This window comes from Micromesistius poutassou (genome assembly GCF_964030765.1).
Source record: "Micromesistius poutassou genome assembly, chromosome: 9".
NCBI lineage: Eukaryota > Metazoa > Chordata > Actinopteri > Gadiformes > Gadidae > Micromesistius > Micromesistius poutassou.
Window position 1 is genome coordinate 4,027,992 of NC_140279.1, and position 18,992 is coordinate 4,046,983.

General features: G+C 42.0%; 2 protein-coding genes across 2 annotated transcripts; both read right to left on the reverse strand.

The window, feature by feature from the left end:
- Positions 1-5,621: 5,621 nt before the first annotated feature.
- Positions 5,622-10,826, reverse strand: LOC311353209 (very long chain fatty acid elongase 4-like). The gene is made up of 8 exons (XM_084473037.1): positions 10,400-10,826; positions 10,258-10,315; positions 8,378-8,565; positions 8,137-8,217; positions 7,204-7,260; positions 6,982-7,096; positions 6,550-6,677; positions 5,622-6,115 (listed from the first exon to the last, which is right to left on the reverse strand). The coding sequence occupies exons 2-8, from the start codon at positions 10,313-10,315 to the stop codon at positions 5,948-5,950; spliced, it is 795 nt and encodes a 264-aa protein (XP_084329163.1). The 5' UTR covers positions 10,400-10,826; the 3' UTR covers positions 5,622-5,947.
- Positions 10,827-12,414: 1,588 nt separating this feature from the next.
- LOC311353211 (very long chain fatty acid elongase 4-like) lies at positions 12,415-15,111 on the reverse strand (the record flags this gene model as incomplete). The annotated part of the gene is made up of 7 exons (XM_084473039.1): positions 12,415-12,582; positions 12,857-12,984; positions 13,241-13,355; positions 13,450-13,506; positions 14,469-14,549; positions 14,668-14,855; positions 15,054-15,111. 7 exons carry the CDS (start codon positions 15,109-15,111, stop codon positions 12,415-12,417), a joined length of 795 nt encoding a protein of 264 aa, XP_084329165.1.
- Positions 15,112-18,992: the final 3,881 nt, after the last annotated feature.

The window sequence follows — 18,992 nt, forward strand, 5'->3', positions numbered from 1 at the left end:
ATTCGTCATAAAAGAGAGTAGAGTAGGTGACTCCAGGCCAAACCAATGGATCACCGTGTTGCAACATTCTTGTCTGTGTAATCTCTTCAAGATGGCTCATCATTCATCCTCAAAAACAGCAATATATTAATCATGTTAAAAAAAGGTCCTTGCCAGCCCTGAGCATAGCTAGCCTAGCTATGATTGTAGTATATCTAGCTACTCTGCGTGGATTGGGTTTAGGTAGAGGCTCCACCGCACCAAGACCAGTGAGCCCCAGTCATGTAAGGGATCCTCATTACGCTGATGTAGCACTCAGTGCAAACCATATGCTCTCCTAGCATAGCATAGCGCCAGTGCATAGTAACAGAGCAGCAGTTCATGCCTTGGCATTCCTGATATGCACTCATAAGGGGCTGCTAAGTGGCTGTTGAATATAAGAGCAGTTGATTGGTCCAGTCCCTTTTTTTTTTTACAGGCAGATCCGTTGGCTAGCCAAGGTCTGGGTTTGGACTCAATCGCCTCTTCATTAAGCTCCCGTCCAGTGTAGTAGCGTTTGCCGTTTCCTATTAACTTTCATGTGAACACGTAGTTTGTTTAAATACGACCGACACATGGTGCTGTAAAAATGGCTGAAGGAGATTAATGTTCTGTGGAATTTTTATGTTTGATTCTCATGTGCAAGCTTTCCTTACATTGTAGCGCATGCACTTTTTCTCATGATGTTTAATCGCAAAGCTTTTTTTTTTTTTACAGACCTTCGTCACTGATTGAATTCATATTTAAGGGCTGCGAGGTATTATGGACGGGCGCATGAAAAACCTGTTGCATGTCATGCGATTGGTCGATGGGCCGATGTGAGCCAAGCTTAGTCGCGGACCAGCTGACAGATGCTTGCAATGAAATGGATTTTTTAAAGGTCATTCATCACAATGGATTTATCTTCATATAAATGCGACGGGCTCGTTGCAGTAAGCGATGTTTGAATCAGAACAAGGGAGATGGATCCCATTTTTCACCATTACTCTCAGGCTGGCACAAGGCAATCTGATGGGGGATAAAATAACATGAAATGTGTTTTGCCTCAACTGGGACGAATAGGCAGAGACAAGGCTTCATTTGTCGAGGAGAGATCCAAAAGGAGCTTATTACGTAGCCACAGTTGTTCTCCCTTATGGCCATTAGAGCCACTAACTGCACAAACATGTCATGCTAATATTCCTTCCTTCAAATATGCCGGGACTCTGAACAGCAATGTGCTTTGTGCCTTTCTTCTTTCTTTTTCTCTCTCTCTCTCTCTCTCTCTCTCTCTCTCTCTCTCTCTCGCCCAGAAGGCTTAACATGCTAAGAAACCAAAGGAGGGCTTGGTGTATGCTCTGCTGTTTGTTGACTTATCATAATGTTTGGTGGAAGGAGGATTACATGTGTGTGTGTGTGTGTGTGTCTGTGCGTGCGTGCGTGCGTGCGTGCGTGCGTGTGTGTGTAGGGGGGAACCGACGTTTCCACGATGCGTACAAAACAGGGCTGGCCTGTTTCTGCTCCGGGTTTGAGATGGGGGGGAACTGCTTTGCTGCGCTCTCTTGGTGGTGGAGGGGTGGAGTTGATGCGGTTTGGTGTGGCTGGTGGATGGAAGGGGTGGGGAGGGGGCTCCACACACAGCATCGGTCTGGTGGCGTGTCGTCTTGTATGAGTGCGCTCGTTGGGAAGTGATTCACACAACAGCCGACACAATGAAACTTGCGTGAGGGGACTTTGTAAATTTTGAATCTATCTCTCTTCATCTCTTCCCCCCTCTCTCTCTCTCTCTCTCTCTCTCTCTCTCTCTCTCTCTTCATCTCTTCCCCTCTCTCTCTCTCTCTCTCTCTTCATCTCTTCTCCTCTCTCTCTCTCTCTCTCTCTCTCTCTCTCTCTCTCTCTCTCTCTTCATCTCTTCCCCTCTCTCTCTCTCTCTCTCTCTCTCTCTTCATCTCTTCTCCTCTCTCTCTCTCTCTCTCTCTCTCTTCATCTCTTCTCCTCTCTCTCTCTCTCTCTCTCTCTCTCTCTCTCTCTCTCTCTCTCTCTCTCCTCCCCAGGCTCTCCGGTCCCCTACTCTCCCCGGGCATGAAGGCGACAGGAACGCAGTCTCCGACGGTGCTGGACAAGCAGCACATCCACCCCCACCACAAACCCTACTCCAACTACCCCCACCCACCCTGTGCCAACGACGGTGAGCCCCCCTCCTACATCCCCTTGTGTCAACTTGTAGCTGTAACAAGTTATGATCATTTCGGATCATCATAATCGTACGTTGGCACTGCGTTAAGAAACAGGGCTCCATCCATCATCCTGCGTTCGGTCGCACATGAAACTCCGAAAATAGATTCAACGTCGTCGTAATATGCAGTGTGGTGGTCAGGGTTGAGCCGTGCCCGACGCCAGGTCACAACCAACCAACCCATGTTGCGTGATTACGCTGAGAATATGTAGGCTTTGGTTCAGCACATCAAGATATTGAGATTCAATTTTTACGATGACATTTTTTTCAAAATGCACCACATGGCGAAGGCCGTTTCCACTGGCTGGCGGCGAGTCTGCTGTGCCGCCCCCCCCACCCCCCCCCCCCCCCCCCCTGGCCACCGCCGTCACTCACGGGGCAGGCCCTAATGACTTAAACACTGTTTCCCCTGTTGAGGATCTACGCATGGCCGTCCGTCAAACCACACTGTGGTCGCAGAGTTGCGCAAAAAAAGGCGCTCCACCAGGGAAAAAAAAAAATAGAAAAGGGGGGGGGGGGCAGGTTTTGACATTATCGTTACTTCTTCTGCGGTCGCTTCTAAGTACAAGCTGAGCAAGACGGAGGTGGGGGCGGCGGGGTGCAGGGACTGGGCAGATTTTGCACAACCCTAAGCATTGTCATTATTTCAAACTCACTCTTGGTTTTCAAAGGGGCTTTACAGGATGCTGAGTCGAGGAACAAAAACCGTCTGCAATTTAGGAGCTCACGCATGACAGCTCGTCAAGCCTGACTTCTCTTTCTCCTCTCCTCCTATGCTCTCCTCTCCCCTCTCCTTCTCCTTACCTCCTATCCTCTTTCTCCTCTCCCCTCCTCCTTTTCCTCTCCTCCTCCTCTCCTTCTCCTTCCCTTCTCCTTCTTCACTTCTCTCCTTCTCCTCCTCTCCTCTCCTTTCCTCTCCCCTCCTTCTCCTCCTCCTCCTTTCCTCTCCGTCTCTTTCTCCTCCTCCTCCCCTTCTCCTTCTTCACTCTCCGTCTCCTTGTCCCCTCCTCCTCCTCCTCTCCTTCTCCTTCTCCTCTGTCCTCTCCTCGCCCCTCCTTTTCCTCTTCTCCTCCCCTCTCCCACCTCTCCCCTCCTCATCCTTCTACACTACTCTCTACTCTCCTATCTTTCTCCTCTCCTATTCTTCTCCTCCTCCTCCTCCTCTCCTCTCCTCTCATCCTCCACCTCCTCCTCTCCTCTCCTTCTCCTTCTCCTCTCCTCCTCCCCCCTCTCCTCCCCTCCTCCTCCTCCTCTCCTCTTCCTCTTCTTCTCCTCTCTCCTCTCTCCTCTCCTCTCCACAGACTACCAGGGCAGCTTCCAGAGTTGCTTCCATTTTGGAGACGCGTACAGGATGGAGCAGGCGGTCGTCGGCGGTCACGTCTTGGCCGACTCTCACAACTACACTTCCCATCAGCCCAATGGCTTTCACATGTCCTCCAGCAACACCAGCACGGGCTGCTCTGCAGGTGAGGCCCCAAACTCTCCATTGAATCTGTACCTCATCTCAATCTGGTCTCTGTCTAATCTCTACCTCATGTCTATCTAATCTCTACCTCATGTCAATCTAATCTCTGTCTAATTGTTGTCGCATGTCTATCTCATGTCTATCTAGTCTGTTTAATCTCTATCTCATGTCTAATCTCAATTGAATGTACATCTCATGTCTATTTTATGTCTCTCATGTCTATCTAATCTCTATATCATGTTTATCTAATCTCTACCTCATGTCTAGCTCATGTGTATTAAATCCCCTTATCTCTATCTAATCTCTACCTCATGTCTAGCTCATGTCTATTAAATCTCCATCTAATCTCCATTTAATCTTTCCCATGTCTAGCTAATCTCTGCCTCATGTCTACCTCATGTCTGTCCAATGTCTATCTGGGGACTGTGTTACACCACTGCACACACCACCTCCCCTCTTTGCACTCAGCTAGCTCCCTTTCCATCATGACAGCTTGCACAAGGGACTTACTACGATGACTACATATGTCACGATAATCAAATCAAATGGCAGATGATTCTGTTACGCTTTTAAATAAGGGCACATTATTTGAGCCTTGATTGAGATTGGTTAATGCAGTTATATAAGCATTAACTAACAGTTAATGAACATATAACTAATGGCTTTGGTAATAATTGACTAATGGTGTTCATGTTAATTAAGGTATTAATGAATACATTATTTATGGGTTATGGGTGAGGGTTGACCCTAACCCACTACCCCTGACTCTTGATATATAATAATAATGCTAATGATATATAATAATAATAATAATAATAATAATACTTAATACTGCATTAACTAATGATAGTACATGGTTTATCAATGTACTCATATTGTAAAGTGTACTGATGATTCTTCCGTAAAGTGACCCACCATTCAATTGCTCATTCTCGTGTCTTAACTCCAGGCTTTGGGCTGACCCAGGACCTCCAGGGCACCGCCGGGTGCCAGTTCTCCTCCAGCCCAGAGGAGAGCATCTTCTTCCAGGTGGGCAGCTTCGACCGCAGCCTGAGCCACATGTCCTCCTCTGTGTACACAGAGACATGAGAGGGCCGACCTCCCGCTCCCAGCCCCGGCACGGTGCGCTCCACGCCCCTCCGGGATGCCTCTTAACACGCAATACTTATCTTAATGCACTAGTCCCTGTCGTCTCTTCTTTGTTCCCTTCCAAACCTGAGTCAATAATGTTGCTCCCAAATCGTTTGCTTTGGCCTTTTTTTTTGGTTTTAGTGTACAAACGTTTTAGCTGGATTTGAGACAATAACATCAATAAGGTTAAAATAACTAAAACAATTTTGTATGCTTGCCTTGACACTAAGTTGCCTCTATGCAAACAATCTCGATCTGGTGCTTTCACTAGATTAGATCAAATGTTTTTTATGAAATGTTCCGATATTATGTGATGAGTAATCCAGTTCATGCTGATTGTTCCTGTTTGCAATGGACTGTTATCTCAACGATGTTTATAAGTATTGGCGGTCCAAAGCTCTATTGTCATGTAGCATTTTCCTCTTTTTGCTTTATGTATTGAGTTGCAACACAATGAGAACAAATATGGACGGATTTAACGACATCCACTCCCTCCCTTTCTCGCCCAAATCAACATCGTTCAATCATTTCAAGACTCATGTGCAGAAATAAATCTATATTTTTGCTGTGTTGTTTTATCAGTGTAAAAAAAGTGGTTTGCCGTTTAATTTGTTTTGTTTAGTGTTTTGTTATCTGGATTTGTAATGTAATGTCTGGAGGAGAATATGGGTTAATCAATTATATGTTGCATTAAACCTTAAACCCAATCTATTTTATCATGTGTATAAAATGTACAGTTTGTTTAAAATGTTTTGAATGTTTGTCATTTCCCAATTAATTAATAAATAAATGTATAATTATGCACAATTTCTCCCTTTATTTAAATGTGTGACACATTGTTTGGAAGCATAATAATATAGCCATGTCTCGAAACATTTACATAATTTCTATGAAAGTGTATAAAAATCACAGGAATTAATGAATTTCACTTTTGATGGTGGTGGTGGAATAGCCTCTGACGCCCAACTTTTGGATGGACGAACTATGCCCTCTAGTGTTCAGGTTACATAATGCGAACATAACGAGTATCATTCAATTTATTATAAACGTGGACATGATAGAATATGTCCCATACAAAACAAAAATAAAGATAGTGGCAGATAATTACAGATCGTTTTTTAAATCTTTTTCACCTTTTTGCTGAGATAGCTTTGGTAGTAAAAATTACTGAAGAGGAAAATGAGGCTGACACAATAGCCAAACACCACAACATTCATGGAGTCAGGGAAGTTGCACTCCGTGAACAGGTTATATCCTGTGTGCGTTGTCAAAAGCACAAACTGCACCTGCAAAAAGACAGGAGCAAACACAAAGATCAACAATGAACATTCGTGTTCCTGATATTGTTGTACATATTGTTGTATACAATCAGAACAACCTTTTGGTGGACAGGGGCTCAAGATAAAACCAAATACATACCCAGATGCTACACCATAATTCATAATTGCAAGGACATTCTTCATGCAGGATAATGTTTTACATTGTCTGAGATTCATATCGCTGACCTGGGGCCTTTTTAGCTTTTTTCGTTGCTGTTAGAATATTCTAGATTAGGAAACTAACTAAATCAAACTAAATGTAAATGTATAGTTTAATCCTATTAGGTTCATCATATTAAAACAACAAATGCCATGATTGGATCAGAGCTGTGGTTGCCCTGTCACATGACACTTTTCGGGCCCCCTAAAGTGGACCCAGGTGAGGTAAGGGGACGTCTCACCAGCTGCAGGGTGGTGAGGTAGCGCTTCCACCACAGGTACTTCTGCATGTGAGGCCCAAGCCCGGCCAGGCCATAGTAAGAGTACATGATGATGTGGACGAAGGTGTTCAGCAAGCCGATGAAGAACGCTGCAAAAACAAAGAGAATGCTTGGAAAATGACTGAATGAATCGTTCAGGATGGAAATATGTTGTATCGTTCAAAAAAGGGTCATAGAGAATATCTGTTATGAATATGAATGCTAGACATCTTTTGACTAAAGGAATGGCAAAATCCAAAACAAATCAACATCATTTGTTAAGGTTGTTGTTTTGTATTCATTTTTTGGAGTCCAGAGATGTTCTGGCCTAAGGTCCAGTAGTTCTGGGTTCAGACTTGACTGACTTGGTTGAGACCAGGTGTCAAAGGACTTTCCCAAGGCCTGTCCACTTACACTGTCCACCAGCAACATACTTCACCCCGGCCCACCAGTTGAAGATCATGGTGCCATGGTGATAGATGTGGAGGAAGGTCAGCTGGTTGTTCTTCTTCCTCAGGATGAAGAAGACCTGGACTTGTTCAGAGGACAGGAAGGGACACATATTTGAATTTGTGTGAATGAGGGACTTAAATCAACAGAAGAGTTGTTTGTCTGTCTGGTCTGAACATTGTTTACCGTGTCACTGAGTTCTATGACCTTGGAGAAGAAAAACCACCAGCACACATTGGCCATCTGAAAAAAAAATCAAAATACACGCAGAAAAAAACATCAAACAGGAAGTTCATTAATGCGTGCATATCTCGTGCATGGCGTAGTCATTCATAGCGATAGGAGGGTTTCCAGTTTACAACCATGGTTGGCTGCGCACACGGGGCAGACTGTGTTGTTACCATAAACTTCTAGTCACATTAGAGACTACAGCATCGTAATTCATGTACAAACGGCTTTGTATTGCAAGTGTGATAATGGGACTATAAAACGTTAATTCCAAGAGGTGAATGTGTTGGTTTGTCTTTATTTTGCATACCAGTTATAATGTAAAGTAGGTTAATGTTTGTTTGTAGTGTCCAATTAAACACATATTTTAATTGATTCTATAGCTGCTTTTATTTTAATTGTAAACCTGGTCCCTACAATGTGTTGAGACATAGGGTTCTCATTTCATTTCATATATAATCATCATTATATATATAAACAATATAAACACTTTTGACTTTAGGAAAATGTTTCATAAGGAAACTTTGTTGAACTAGGTCATACTTCAAGTTCAACTTATAATTCAAGTTGATTGATTCAATGAACTTATTGAGCTATGTTATGGCTTAGAGGCATTTCAGATGGGCTGGTGCATGTTGTGACATTTTTAGAATGCCCCAAGACATTGTGCTTGTCCAGAGTTGGAATGGAGCCAAGGGAGTACAGATCTATTTAAAATAAGATGTAGCATGCTTGTTTTATGTATGAAAGTAGTAAAATCTATACTTTCCACTGGCGTAAAAAATAACTTGCACGTTTGCACCCACTGTGTGGGAGAAGTATGAAGCAAATCAATGTATACAAATATGACTTTATTTTTTTTAATTTAGAAACACTGGTATCAGTTCTTACCCTCATTGCCAGAGGGCTGGTGCTGTAGTCTACTGGCTGACAAAGGTAGCTGTAGTTCGACAACCTGGATGTGACCAGGAACTGTGAACATTAAAACATGGATTGGATTATAAGTAAGTAAGTAAGTAAAGGTGGAAGGAAGGAAGTAAGGAAGGAAGTTCATGTAAAGGTACTAGAAAAAGAGACAAGTGGAAGAGGAAAAAATGTGTTATTGAACAAAGCCAGAAACCAGTATACTCACCTCATGGAACATGTAGACAGACAAACACACCATGGCAAAATTGTAAACAATAAGAACTCCTTTCAGGTCAACGGGTCCCCTGTGTTTCATCAGGCGGGGGCCGGCCCAGAGCACACAGAGGTAGACCACGAAGATGACTATCACTGGGACCGGAGAGTACACCAGCAGCCATGGGTCTGTCCTCTTATCTGGAAGACAATGGAATACTCTGGGTTCCCAACCTTTTTTCATTCGAGGCCCACATCAACATCAAAGAAGGGTTTCCTGCCTGCGGCCATACAGGACTTACAGATGCAGTAGCATACTTCAGAACAGGACCTAATTATACCATGATGAGGCCTATACTTTTTTGTTGGAGTTATTATGTATTTATAAGAAAAATACCATTTACATTGTTTATACAACAAAATATCAGTATATATAGATATTGAATCAACATATTCGCGTGCCACCTCGCAGACCATTGATGCCCGCCGAGGCCCACAGGTTAGATATCCGACATGGGGAAGGAATACTATGTTGTGGTGGATTTGGGTGACGACACAAGTTCTCAAATTGCAGCAGGTTGAAGCTCAATGTCGACTTAGGAGAGACTTGTAATTAAGACAATACAATATAAGATGTGCAGCGGCAGTAAGCCCCGTGACAGTGGGGACACGTGGTGTCACTCAGCCCAGGCCATAGAGCAGCCTTTGTCCAGAGAGCTGCGACTCAACACACATTCTCATCTCCATCTCCCTGCTCCCACGCATTGAACACAGAAGACTGTTGTGATCAGTGGTGGTCTTACCATAGAGGCATAGGTAGACGGCCGCTTGGGGGCCCCCAACTAACCTTTTTTAAGTACACAAACAGAGACGAAGCAAGATGAGTCTAAACGCGAAAAAATAAAATAAAGGGTTAGGAAAAGGGTTAGGAAATAAAGTTACCCAAGTGGCTCAAATAAAAGAAAAAAGCGAAAAGACACCGATAAGTATTAGGCAATGCTGCCAAAGATTGGGGATACAACGCTGCTATTGTTGGGGATACAGACAGGAACAACAACGTCCAAAGTGTTGAACATGCCGCTACAGCAGAAGCTAGCTGTGAAGTGGCACTAGGTGAAAACCTGTGAGAAGACGTCAATAAGTAGGATTCTGTGTCAGAAGCATGTGATGTGGAGAACAATCTATCTTTTCGCTCTCTCTCTGTCTTTCTCTCTTTTTCTTTATATATGTATAGGTTTGTTTGAAATGTTCAATCTCAAGTGCAATGCCAATTGCAACCTCACACATATAAAGTAAATAATTCCTCTTGGCAATATTTGCTAAGTAGGCTATATGGCTGTTTGTGATGTTTTGCTAAGTAGGCATATTTGACTGTTTGTGGGGGTTTACCCTAACTACTTGTCTTGCTGTTATACTGATATTGATTTGATCTTAAAAAAAAAAAAAGAATAAACAGTGCTGGCATTTTGGCAAAGTCAGGTGTTATCTGAAACCTTATTCTGTTAGGTTCCATCGTGACTATTAGTTTGTGTAGTGCTACACTTTGTGTGTTCTCTGCTTTCCATCTTCATTTTGGAGTAAAGAAGTGTATGCAGGGTTTAAAGGGGAATTTTTTTTTTTTCTCATCTCCAACCTTCACTTCCGCGTGGATTAGCTTTACCTGCCTATCCACCATTCAGTCGGTACATTTTTTTCTCCGTTCTCTTTTAAAGATCGTATGAGGTGGGCCCCATACATATCTTCGCCTTGGGCCCCCAATTTGCTAAATCCGCCATTGGTTGTGATACGTAATACGTAAGTGTTTACGTTTTGTACCCTTTGTACCTACTTTAATGTATGAGATTTAAGATTTAAGTATATATCTTTAAATCTCATGACAAAACGCATGCCTACCTCCGTTCTCCAGTGTCCACTGGTACATGGACATGACGCGCTGCCAAGCGTTGTCCATCTAAAAGTGGATAAAAATATATAACTCAAGCCGCCCAATGTTTTATGTTTAGACATTCCATAAATGCGTTCATTCACAGCCTACCTTAAACGAGAAGAAACAAATGCACTTTTCTCAAGAGTTTGCCAAGCGACTATGTATTTTGACCTGATCTGATAACCTGGACTTTAACAACTGAGTAGCTGGACTGTTGACTATCTGCCGACCACAGTGATATCACGTGAGTTTATAGTGGTCTGTGTTTGATTCTGGGTCATAGAAATCGTCCAGTAGGGCCTAGTCTATGAAACGTTCAAGTTCATGAAATCCAGGCTGTCGCACTGAAGGCGAAGTGACGTCGAGGGTATAGCTGAAGACAACCCCGTTGCTTTACTTGAAGGCGGATTTACAGCTTTTAATCCCCCTTAAGGCCCCTTAATCAATCTTTCTTTACCTTGATATGAATAACGTGTATGCTACCATGCTAAATCGAAAACTTGGACGATACATCAATGGTGCACAGTTAAGTCTATTTTGCAGATAGTTAAAGTGTGTGTAAAAAGTGTGTAGAATGTGTAAAGATTCAGCCGCTCTCAGTCAGTGGGGTGGAGACTCAATAACAGTGCTGTTCTGTCCACTCTGATTGGCTGTGCAGCTGCGTGACGCGGAATAACGTGGCTAGCGTGAGTGGGAGGGGTTTTAGGAGTGTTGATAGTATGAAACTTGTAAAGAAGATAACATGAATGAAATCAGAAATGTTCAGCATTGCCAACAGACGCCCAGGTTATTTTAAGCCTCAAGCTAGTTTAAACGTAACACATTGTGACTTTAAACTGCTTTATGTGTTCCAGGTAAAGGGGAGGGCAATAGGGCTTCAGTTGTACTCCCAATGCCAAATAAAGCACCTTCGCTTTTGGACAGTTCAGTTCAGTTTACCCGAACACTCCAGCACCACAAGCACATTATCCTCGAGTCACTCTTCTGTTGCAATTAAACTAGAATTCTTTCAAGGGATGAGCTGTTGGCTCTCTGCGTGAGCAGACTCCTCTGGGGGGTCAGAGTGCACCTACTGGAGGGCATGTTCGTCCTTATGCTCACTCTACTCTTGTACATGGTGTCAATGAGTTCACTTATTCACTCAGAAGCCAGAAGTGTTACCTTCCTGCTTGATGTTACACTACATACAAGCACATATACAAGCTTTTGACTTGTGATCGTCAGGCCTGCATTCTTTATCTGGTTAATGTGGGTTTAACTGCTTTGACCTGATGTGATATTACATTAGATGTAACATATATTTCCTAATATACATTAGAAATTATGTACTGTATATTTATTCATTAGAAGCCAATTCCATTCAAGCTAAACGCCTTAACATCTTCACACCTTGCACGTACGAGAGGCAGTGGGCCTGAAGAGGCCACTGGCCACATTGACAGGGCCTCTCCGATGTATAAATGTAAAAGCAATGGTATTTCATTAACAGACACATTGTGGGAAAACATATTTATATGGACATGTCTCAAAACGTTTACATTCTTTATTGGTTGTATAAAATTGTTGCATGATCCCAAAATGTAATACCTTTGACTTTCACAGCGGTTAGGTTCTCGGGGATGGACAGATTCTGCTCTCTAGTGGACATAACTAGGACTGCAACTAACGATTATTTTCATAGCCGATTAAATCATTTACAATGAACTAAAATCATTTATATACATTCTATAAAATGTCAATAGCAAATGCAACCACAAGTCACCAAAGTGGTTGGTGATGAGTCCAAAGTGATAACAGTGGATGCTTTATCTGACTAGCAGCCTAGAACAACTAAACTACCCTTATTTTTATCATTATCCATGAACAAAATATTTGAATTCAACTGCAACATTAAGCTGCACGTTTGTTCTTTAGAAATAAGTTAAACAATAAATAGATTATCAAAATTAGATATCATAAAGTGTCTATCAACCGACTAAATGCAGCCCTAGATATAGCTAGATAATGCCAACATAAAGATAATTCTTCGAGTCATTAAAGTCAAGAAGCTGTAAACGTTCAATTGATAGAATATTTCACATTGACACCAACAAAAACAACAAAATGTAATTTGAGATGGTGTGTTACTTCCTTTTTCCCTTGTCGCTGAGATAGTTTTTGTAGTAAAAATTGGAGAAGAGGACGATAAGGGTGGAACAATAGCCGAACACAACAACATTCATGAAGTCCGGGAAGTTACACTCAGTGAACAGGTTATACGTTGTGTGTACGGTCACAACCACAAACTGAACCTGCAGAAAGACAGGAGCAAAGGCAAAGATCAACAATTACAGATTTGTCATTATTCATGAAGTCATTCATTCAACTTTGTCATATGAATAAGTCATCTTATGCATTGCATGTATGCACTTTATTCTATCAAGATGTGTTTTAGAAATGTAGTTGTAGCAGCATTTGAATGGTTTTGATTACCTTTGACTATTCAAAGGTTGACTACTATTAGCAAACACACACACGCACAAACCACCCCATCGTCCCCAATGAACCCAGAGGTGCTGGGCTTACCAGCTGCAGAGTGGTGAGGTAGCGCTTCCACCAGAGGAACTTCTGCATGTGAGGCCCAAGCCCGGCAAGGCCGTAGTAAGAGTACATGATCGTGTGGACGAAGCTGTTCATCAAGCCAATGAAGAATGCTGCAAGAAAGGGCGAAAGTCTAGTTGGATGAATGGATGGAAATATGCTTTATCGTTGTGTGAGTGTATTCAGTTGTAACTTGTACGAATACCCGTTATGAATATGAATGCTGGACTGTGGAGAGTAAAGTTAGTATGTGCATGTATAGTGCACAGGTCTTCATGTAGAAGTGATTCTGTGTTTGTACTTGTTGGTGACAAGGTTGTGATGGGGTTTCTTGATTTTATGGGGACTTTAAGAGGTCTGTCCACTTACATTGTCCACCCGGGACATACTTGACCCCAGCCCAACAGTTGACGATCATAGTGGTATGGTGAAAGACGTGGAGGAAGGTCAGCTGGTTGTTCTTCTTCCTCAGGATGAAAAATACCTGGACAGGGAGGAATGGATAATGGTTAGACCCAACATTTTGGAAAGAATAGGTGAACTAATTTAGATTAATATGAGATTCTTTGTTTTTTTACCGTGTCACTGAGTTCTATGACCTTGGAGAAGAAAAACCACCAACACGCATTGGCCATCTGAAGAAACAGACACAAAAAAATCATCATATTGCACAGTGAGGTTTTGGAAGAAAATGTATTAGCCATGATACAAGTTGCGTCTACACCTTACTGCGCATGTTCACGGACAGAATTCAGTTAATTCTTGAATGTTAAATGACCTGGTGTGAACTTTTGAACTTTGTATTGCTTCGACCCACCCTTTGCAAACGGACAGCCTGGTGAGGTAAAGTCACATTTGTGTTCAGTTGACAGTCTTGTGCTACGTTTATTCACACATCTAGGAACTGAGCACTTGACTTAGCACAATGATTCAGAAATGAATGCTTAGGGGTCAAGGCTTAAGGCTACAAAAAACACTGCCTCCGACAGCTTCCCTCGACACTTAGTGAAGTGCTGCTCTGCACTCAGAATGATCCCTCAGCCTAAACAAAGCACATTTTTTTCTCAGTCCGAAAGCATGCGCAGTTGCGTATATAACAGAGTCAAAACGTGTACATTTGTTAGTTTTTGGGCACTATTTGAGAAAGCTACCTAGCCGGGCCGCTTGTATGCGCTAACTTGTGCTGGACAAAACAAAGATACAGAAATAGGAGCTGCTGTTTGGAGTAGAATGGATGTCATCGGCTTGCCACCTGCCAATTTCGAAACCCTTGTACAACGCGAGAGGAGGTGAGTTGAACAAAAATCATCACTTATATACATCTTAACATAGACGATGTTAACAATTAGCCTGGGGTCTAAACCAACCAAAAGACAAAAAGCAAAATCCCTTAAGCTTCTCAGACACTAATAGTATATGTTGGTTATATACAACATATCTCATTATAACGCTCATACATAACGATGGTACTAGCTTAAAATAAAGTCACACGCACACACACTTTTTTTTTTTTACATCTCATAGTGTTCGAATACGTCAAACTTCTAAAAGGACCAAATTAAACCAAAACTTTCAGTTCTACTTCGACATTTCCTACCTTCATTGCCAGTGGGTTGTTGCTGTAGTCTACCGGCTGACAGAGGAGGCTGTAATTGGACAACCTGGATAAGACCACGAACTGTAAACAGTCAGGTAAATGTTGGGAGAAATAAAAAAGTGTTCAACAGTAGGCAGAAAATAGATTGATATTAGGAACATGACAAATCTGTTAATGAACGTGCATACAGCATACAAACCTTTTGGAACATGAACCCAGACAGGCAGACCATGGCAAAATTGTAAAGGAGGAGTACTCCTTTCAGATCAACGGGTCCCCTGTGTTTCATCAATCGGGGTCCGGTCCAGACCACACATAGATAGACCAGTATAATGACTACTATTGGTACCGGAGAGTACACCAGCAGCCATGGGTCCGTTCTCTTATCTGAAATATAATGGAATACTGATCGGAATGTAATCGGGGAGCCGGATGAGGACTAATGTCTCCACCTGCTAATTGAATTTCAGGTTGAAACATGTCGACGCAGCAGGTTGTTGCAACTCTAATTTACAAAGTGGCACGGCATTAAATCTATGACAGTATAAAAACAATCCATTCAATTGTTTAAGCTCATAGGCCTACCTCCATTCTCCAGGGTCCACCGGTACATGGACTGGACGCGTTGCCAAGTGCTATCCATCTAAAGTAGATGAATTTCAGCTCCAGCCGTGTGCTTTTTTAAATATTCTGAATTACTCTTCAAATATTGTCACAGATAGCCTACCTTGAAGTAGAAAAAAAGTCCTCCTACTCAGGTTCAGTTTATAAACTCTGAAAGTCAAGCGACTTTGGATCTCCACCGGTCCGAAAAGCTGTTGCTTTAACAAATGACTTATTTAGCTTCATAGAAATCCGATAGTCTATTAAAGTCATGAAATAGTAAACTCTGTAGTCGCCCTGAAAGGGAAGAAGACATACCAGTTATGCAAGAGAAGACAACCCGGCTGCACCCTGTGCGATGTGATTGGGCACTGATGCCTATTCGGCGGGGCCATTCAAGCCCCACTCTTCCGTATATATCTGGGATTACTGGCACACCCAGCAGTGTAAAACTATGCTCCAATGAGGCATGCTGTTGCCTTATTTATTCAGTTGTTGTAGCATCAATTATATCCCATACGAAACACATTCAGTGCCATCATGACGTGTTTAAAAGCGTGTCATTGTTTGATGCATCAAATTATTACAAGGGTTTGTGCTCGTCATACTAATATTAAATTCTTATTTACATTTAATTTACATTTCGGGCATTTTGCAGCCAAAGTGACTTACCACGCTTCATACATACTCCTACACAGCGGAGTCAACTCGTCAAAGGGACAGCCAGCTCGTCGAGAAAAGTTAGGGTTAAGTGTCTCAGGGACACCTCAACACTTGCCACAGCCAGGGAACGCACTAGCAACCTTCCGGTCACAAGTCAACCCTCTCTACCTGAGCTAAGCCCATTATATGATGTGGACAAAGTTATTCATCCACTCAATGAAGACAGCTGCATAAATGTAACAGCAAAATAGTTGGATAATGGCTCGGTGGGGAGGAATCAAATATGATGGGAATATGTGTTATTTTATCATATTTGTTACATGCACATGCTTTTAAGAAATCTGACACTCCCAATCTATCCTCAACAAATTATTTCCCTCTTCACTTGACATCGTGAAAATAATGATTAAATTAAAAAAGATTAAAAGTAATGATGAAAATTATGAACTTTAACAAGATAAATGGACGTGTTTTTATAATGCATCCAAGTGGTAGGCCTACTTATTTTCATTAATTATTTTCCATGTCAAGTGAAGAGGTTCAGCTAATATGTTGAATGTGTTTGCTTTTTAGATACTTTAGCTACAAAAACTAATTGTATTCGCATATCAAAAATCAACAAGGCCACAAGGCTTTTTAATTTCCCTAAGGCTTGTCACTCGAAAAGGGGCAAGGCGAATTGGCAGGCTGATATTCCCCCAAAAAAAGCTTTGACGCGTTGTGTGTGAAGGGGTTGGGAATTGTTGAGTTCTTCGAATACATTTGATAATATGACCTATATATATATATACAGTGTTGTGCAAGTTCACACTTCACATGAACTAGTTCAAAGTTCAGTTCATACAAAAGAAAATGAATAAATTCACGTTCATAGTTCACCAATTCAGTTTTGAACTAGTTCATGTTCAGTTCATTAACAGTTTTTTTTTAGAAACCGAAGAAAAACTGTTGGAGTGAGTATTCTGTGCTTATCTTTTAAAATGAATCCTCCCCATTACCTGCTGCCCATCACTACAATCTCAGATTGTTGTGGATATTATTTGTACGCCTGTTTCATTCATCACAACTGAGGCAGTAACTCTGTTTAATAAACAAGTCATCTGGACCTAAGCATCAATTCAGAATGTCACAAAATCTGAACTAGTTCAAGTTCTTTAGTTAAAAATATGTTACGTTCAGTTCAAAGTTCATAGAAAAATGAACTTGTTCAATGAACAAGTTCTTTTGAACTAGTTCATGCACAACGCTGTATATATATATATGTTATTATTAGTAGGTATTTCATATAGGAGAAGGAGCGTGAAGGTTCATGAGGAAAGAGATGGCGGTAAAAAGAAAAAGACAAAAAAACATTTGACAATTTATTTAAAGTGAGTGAATAGATCTGTTGAAATTAATGATCACAGATGGATGGTACGTGACAAATTACATTTTCACTTCTAATGAAGGGGTGCGACTACATTTGTTAGGGTGCCACCAAATGAAAAAGTTAATTGCACCAATGCCACCAGTAGAAAATGTTAGCCTTGAGCCCTGCTAGAACATACTATAATACATATAGGTACTGCATCATCAGGTCACACTCGGTGTGCTTGCTTAGTCAAGCTTCGAGAGCAAAGGTGACTCATTCACACGGTTTCACCATTTGTGGCATTGTGGGTAAGTCACTTCATGGCTCGCTTTGTGTGGCGTCATGTTGTGAACTTGAACCACTCATGCATGGCAGGGTTGTACAGCTCTGGAAAGGAGAACACTGGCATCACTCGCAACCGCATGTGGTCCGTATCTCTGCGGCTTAAACACACTTAAAAGGAATGGTTGATCCAGTGTGAATGAGCTCTTAGGGTGGCTAGTGAAAAGAGAAAGTTCAGCACATCCTTCTCATCTACTCCTGTACTGAACTCAGTCTCCTACATCACCAGATACGGGGGCTGGTGTTCCAAACATGCTTTTCCCGCATGGGAAATGCGTACCATTCAGATCATGCCTCAGATACCTAATGACGAGGCCCATTTTCCCTCCTACCCTGTTGGGGTCACAAGGGGGACACGTGCTACTGATCACCAGAATTGTTGTAATCTTCTCCAGAATTCTGGAGGAGCCACTGAGCAACTACGTTATGTAGCCACAGTTATTGCAAACAGACCTCTCTCCAGATCACTTGGCTTTTATGTGCTCGACTGTGGTCACTCCCATTAGGGAGTACTTTCACAGGGAGGGCTCTTCCATCCACCTCGCTGGTGAAAAAGGGTGAAGCCAGACCTCCACAGCAAGGGCCAGTGTGCTTCATTCACAAGAAGTCTTTATGACATGCTATGACACGTCTGCTCGTCACACTCATACCTGGTGGCATAATAACACTCCTTTAATAAAAACTAAATAAGAAAAATAAGAACAGAGATAGCATTCATGCAATCTCTGTTCACCCAGAGTCTGTCCAGTGCATGTGCAGCTAGGAAAACAAAATTGGTGTTCTGGCTTAATCTAGCCATTTTATCTACACAGGAGTTTAGGAATTGAACAATTGTTAATAACGAAGCAATGCCACACTTTTGTATGAAAAGTGTACAAAAAATGAGGAATATCATTATGCCGGCCATGATTGGATTGGCAGTGTAGGTCAGGTTGGGCTAGCCCTACACAGGGTTGCCAACTCTCACGCATCTGGTGTGACACGCTTTCAGCGTCAATCTCACACTCTCACACACACGCGACAAATGTCACCCAACAATTCCACCTGCGGACCCTGCTATAATGTAAGCATTATAAGATTCTACAGAATCTCACTCCGGCCAAAAACCAAAAGTTGGCAACCCTGCCTACATATAGGGCTGACAGAGTCTTCGGCTCATTCAATACAAGCTAAACTTCTTCCCTGCAGGTTGTCTGATGAGCTACCATCTCATCTTATCCGAGAACCGTTTTTTACAACATTCTTTCCATGTGACAAAGGTTTTGGCTTTTATTATACTTTTAATGATTTGCTAGTTAACTTCTTGTTTTAATGTAGGTACCTTGGCAGGTGGCAGTAGTCTAGTGCAGTTAAAGTCTCTGGGGTTAATGTATTTTTAATTTTTAATAATTACATTTAATGATAACTGACTTGTGTGTCCTGTGCATGGTCATTATATTCCCCATTCATAGAACTAAATAACCCCTCTGGTAACCTTGGGTAGCACACTGCTATCATTCTGTATTGGCACTAGATACCACCCTAACAAAACATGTTTAACATGTTTCAGCAACAAAAACAAAAAC